At 30.5% G+C, this 5,339-nt stretch overlaps 1 protein-coding gene across 1 annotated transcript in view; it reads right to left on the bottom strand.

The window, feature by feature from the left end:
- The window catches only part of LOC105449075 (intraflagellar transport protein 80 homolog), a 26,199-nt gene that overhangs the window by 5,724 nt on the left and 15,136 nt on the right, over nt 1-5,339 (bottom strand). The window contains exons 10-15 of the mRNA XM_011688070.1: nt 4,774-4,818; nt 4,621-4,662; nt 4,369-4,519; nt 3,284-3,455; nt 926-1,048; nt 676-815 (exon numbers count right to left, since the gene is read on the bottom strand). Coding sequence (XP_011686372.1) covers nt 676-815; nt 926-1,048; nt 3,284-3,455; nt 4,369-4,519; nt 4,621-4,662; nt 4,774-4,818 — 673 coding nt within the window. The remainder of the gene's footprint in view (nt 1-675; nt 816-925; nt 1,049-3,283; nt 3,456-4,368; nt 4,520-4,620; nt 4,663-4,773; nt 4,819-5,339) is intronic.

Raw genomic sequence — 5,339 nt, 5'->3', positions numbered from 1 at the left:
CCACATCGCGACCCCAATTCTTCAACTCTGTCGGAATGGCACGCACTTCAAAAACGTCTGGGTAAATTTTACCCAGGTGTGGTAGTCTAGAGTTAATGCATAAAAAGTTTTACATATTTAAAAGCATGTGCAACAACAGTTTAACCTATCCAAAAAAGCAGGATTTAAAAATATCAAAATATATGTATATCAATATATGTATATAGCGTGTCTCATTTTAAAAGATCCATTAAGATTTTTCAAAAACTATGATCTTATAACTTCAAATGGGACATAAAATGATACCATTAGTTTGATCTGGAGTGGCGTTGTCAAGATCAGGGAAAGATCACTTTATACTTCACTTTACTTTCATTGTATATTCTATATATATGTATATACATATATCAGAAACAGGACGGTAAATCGAGTTCACATTTTACAGGCATATGTATTAATATCTAAATTACTTAAGACGAAAGTCAATACATCAATACATTTTTGAATAATGTTTTGGGGTCTAACTACCATAAAATTTACAATGAAAAATTGATTATATCTTAAAAGTCCAACATTACTTGTGGAGAATTAATCTTATTAAAATGATATTTCTATCAATGTAATTTTTCAAATAATCATACTGTAAAAAATTAATAACCGATTGTATATTTTATAATTACATTTTATATAACATACCTATTCCAATTATAAATTTGAACGTTGATATGTATAGCCTCCTTAATTAGATTGTTTTGCAACAGTATACCTTCAGCCATTGACAAATCCCCTGCCAATAATGCCATTTCCGCATTTCTTTCTGTAGCAGTAGGTAAATTCTGTAAACATTATACAAATTTAGTTATTTAAGACTATATCTTATATAACAAACTTGATAAATAAATATAAATATTATAATATAAATAGTATAATAAATAGATGTAATTACCTTTATATATTTAATATAATCGACTTTATCAAATCTACAAATAGCAGCATAAGCTTCTTCTGCAGCATGTAATTCTTTATGATCAGTTGCCATGATAGCCATACAAGTCCACAGTATCTCATTCTGACAACATAAAATAATTACATGTTTCATTAATTTATTTTAAAACAAATAATAAAATTAGTATAAAGAAATAACATGGTATATACAGGGTGGATAATTTTATGATGGTAATAGACCAGGAATTCACTTGTATTAATTACTATTCACTTTATTTCTCGTTCGTCATGATTATTACAATTAGGCGGATAAAGCGATACAGGCCGAAACAGTCGTCGCATGCTTGTTTTGTCACATTCCTCCGAATTTCTTTCCCCTACCTTCTTATTGTCATGCGCACAAAGGTGAATCGCTCCGCGATAAATCGCTCGAATCGATAAATTACGATCCTTGTCAATTAACACCTTTATATATTTTACATAAATCTATACATCCCGCCCGTCAATTAATGTTAATTTCACAACATTTCACTATGTCGTATCCGAGATCGGTAATTTATCTAGTTGGCTAATTGCTATTTTGTCAGACGAAGGATACAATTTACCATCTTCTATCACGTGTCCTAAAAACTCGATTCGTCTTTGTAAAAATCGACATTTTTTCTTATTAATCTCGAGTCCGTATTGTTCTGCTTGTTCTAATACTAATCTAAGGTTAGCAATAGCGTTTTCTTCATTTGCACCTGGGATTATCAGATCGTCGATACCGGTCAAGCTATACCTCTTGCAGTTACTGAAGATCATGTTTATAAAACGTTGGAATATTGCCGGTGAATTGCAAAAACCAAATGGCATTCGTAAAAATTGGTATTGGCCATTATGTGTGTCACAAACGCTGTGTATTTCTGATCATCTTTGTTTATCGGCATGTGGAAGAAACCATTCTTCAAATCAATCGAGCTGAATACCCGAGCATTTTGCAGCCTGTCCAGGATGTCCTCTATTAATGGAAGCAAGTAGCGGTCCTTGACTACTATACCTTTATAGCGCTCGATAGTCTACACAAACCCTTGGTGTTCCGTCTTTTTTCCTCATGACAACCACCTGACTGGCATATTCAGAGGAGCATGGTTCTACTATTCCGTCGTTAATCCATTGTTCGACCTGTTCTTCCACTATTTTTTTTTCCGGAAACGGTAAACGTCTTGGTCTTGCTACAATCTTCTGATCGTCGGTAACCGTAATCGTCATTTCCGTATCAATATCTTTCATCTTCCGAGGTTGATAGTTTTCAAAAAGCTGTTCCACCTCCAGTTTACTTTTTTTGCATGTAATATGTGCGGTGTTCTGAGCACTTTCTTCTACGACATAGTTTAACGAAAGTACCGTATCTTCCTGTATTTTCTTAATAGTAATGTTATCTTTTTTAATCTTAAGTTCGGCTTACGACAATAATTCATTGCCGATCACGACTTCCATGACCACGACGTCATTGAATACTATGTATATTATTACGGGAAAGTGTTCGCCATCAATAGAAATTATATCTTCGAAATATCCTACAGGTTCTACTTCATTTCTTCCGAGTCCTGAAAAGCGCAGCGTAGATTTAGTTAATTTCGGTGATCCAATCCTTTTATACGCGTTCTCGCTGACAATGTTAACTTGACTGTCCGTATCGATTAGAGCATTCTATTTTTCATTCCGTAACTCAATCATCTTGTACATCCTTCTCGGCACGTTCAAATTGCTTACTGACTCGGTCTTTGTTGACGCTTCTTCTTCTTTCTTCCCTTTTACTTTCTCTTTTTGGCATTCAAGAGCCTTGTGACCAAACTCATTGCAGTTAAAACATTTCACGCCCTTGCTCTTAAATTTACACTCAATCGATCTGTGGCCTAATTCACCACAATTGTAGCAGCGTACCTCTTCTTTCTCTTTTGACTTTGTTTTTTTACTTGCAGTTACATTAATAGATTTACTGATGACCGGAATCTTAGCTTTCATTTTTTCATTCATTTTTTCGTACACTTTTAACTTTTCCTTAAACTTGCATTTTTTGCTCCGTACAAAATACTTTTATTGGCCGTATTATCATCTATACCATCTATAACGTAATGATACAATGCTTCGTTTTCGATGTCACCTCTACTAGCTATTTCTTTCAAAGCTAGATAATAAGCCTGTATCGATTCTATTGCTATCTATTTGCTATCTATTTAACTTTTTCAATAAGCTGTATCAATTTAAATGCAACTTTCCTGAATATCTTATATACACATACACATTATTATTTTTAATATACATATAAAAATATTGTACATAGTATTTTATGTAACGTATAATTATATTAAATTACCTGAGCAATACGACAGAGAGAAAGTGCTTCTTTTAACTTTTTGTTTGATATGTGTTCGTGAAAACTTGTAAAGAGATTGTAAAAAGATGAAGCTACAATAGCACCATCTCCACGTCTCACCATAACCATACCATTACGAACACTGACGATGTTAGGCTGTTTTCCAAATTCACTGTATATAAGATAAAGTATAAATGATTAAAATAAAGTTATTAAAATTATTTTCAAAATTAATGATTATTTTTAAAAATAATTAACATAAAAGATAATTAAATATAATTCATAAGTAAGTATTAATTGTATTTAATTGAAATTATTGTTAATTATTAATCAATTACTTTAGTTACTCGTTATTAATTAATTACAAAATTAAGTAAATATAAATATATAATTTTAAAAATTTAAATATTTATTTAATGTAAATATATATAAATAAATATATTAATATAAATATATTATGGAAAAAATTTCATAATTTTTTTTTAAGAAAAACTATTATTGCATTGAATTGTTTTTTTCTCTATATTGTCAGCAAAATTAAAAAAATGTGTTTTAAGAAAAATATGCTGAAATAAGGTTTTCAATTTATGTTTTTGTAAATAGGTTTTTACAATAGATATTTACAATATGATATTGCAATAGGTTTTTGTTTAATCAGCGCATCTTGAACCATAAAAGAACTCATCTTATCTTAAAAATTACATTAGTCGACATGCTAAAAGTTTCCTGAAAATGGAAAGTAGTTTTCCGTAAATTTTTCCTATATAGGCACTGAAAACGGATGCTGCCTTCAAAATTTGCTTATCACGTTAAATTTTTAAGAAAAATAAAGTTGAAAACCTTAAAAAATGTGTTTTTGACAATTTTTTAAAAATTATAGCTGAGGAAAGACCCAATTGTCTATAAATTGTCTATAAATTGTTACATCCTACTACGCTCAAATTAATATACGTACTTGGGAGAGATTTCGTATTTGAGGGCCTTAAGGCCCTATAATTGTGGTGCCATATCGCGGAAATTTACCTTACTTATCAAACGACCCACGTATAAACATATTACTTATTAAAAAAATTCATGATCAATACCTGCTTTCCTTATCAATTCTTGCTTGCCGTATTATTTTGCGATCACTATAATGAACACAATTAGGACATAGCCATACTGATAGATTTGCGTCCAACATTGCAGCTAATATATTTGCGTCAGTTGCCCATGCAATATTTTGTGCCATTGCAGCTAAAACACATATTTAATTAAAATATTTATAAATTGTTAATTTTAGTAATTTTATATTCAATAAAAATATTTAATAATTATACGTCTGCAATATTACGTACCTATTTTACATATTTTCCCAAAGCCTATAGTTCTTATTGCAACTAAAAATAAATCTTTATTAACATCTATTAATGCCAATTGTCGGTCAGTTATATCACCATTATAATTTAAAGCCACTTGTGTAACGTTGTGTAAGTGTGAATAGGATTGACCTTCTACTATCGGTTTGTTGTACGGTATTTCCAAGATATGAAGCACTAAAAAATAAATAAAAAAACAATATTAATTTAAAAATGTTCGAAAAATGTTATATTATTTAATAACACTAGATATCACAGACGCGCGCTTCGCGTGTGCTATTTAGCTTTTTCTTTACTTCTTACTATAATACGTTTACAATGCATACAATTACATTGTATTAGACTAATAATCCTTCGATATGCACAATTGTTAAAATATGCAATGACAACCGCTCACGAAGTTAGCGCAGCAAGAGAACCAATCGGATCGCGGAAAAAATTCAACTATAAACTTCGAGAAGATTTCGAGAAATGCGAGTATGAATTTAACACGCCTTTTTTTAAACAGGATTAAATTCTTTTACTCTAAAAAATGATTACTAGCTATATAGATACTAATTTTAAGTTCCATGGCGCGAATTAAAAATCGCATGCAAATGCAATTTACAGCTTTTGAAAGAATGAATCTTTACCTTTAATTTGCTTTTTTGTTGAGCGTTGTATGATTTTTTTTCACCGAGTTATTCAACATTAAAGCA

The sequence above is a fragment of the Wasmannia auropunctata genome, unplaced genomic scaffold, assembly GCF_000956235.1.
Source record: "Wasmannia auropunctata unplaced genomic scaffold, wasmannia.A_1.0 LD336078.1, whole genome shotgun sequence".
Taxonomy (NCBI): Eukaryota; Metazoa; Arthropoda; class Insecta; order Hymenoptera; family Formicidae; genus Wasmannia; species Wasmannia auropunctata.
Note: the sequence above shows the minus strand (reverse complement) of the source record. Positions and strands in the feature narration are given on the sequence as shown.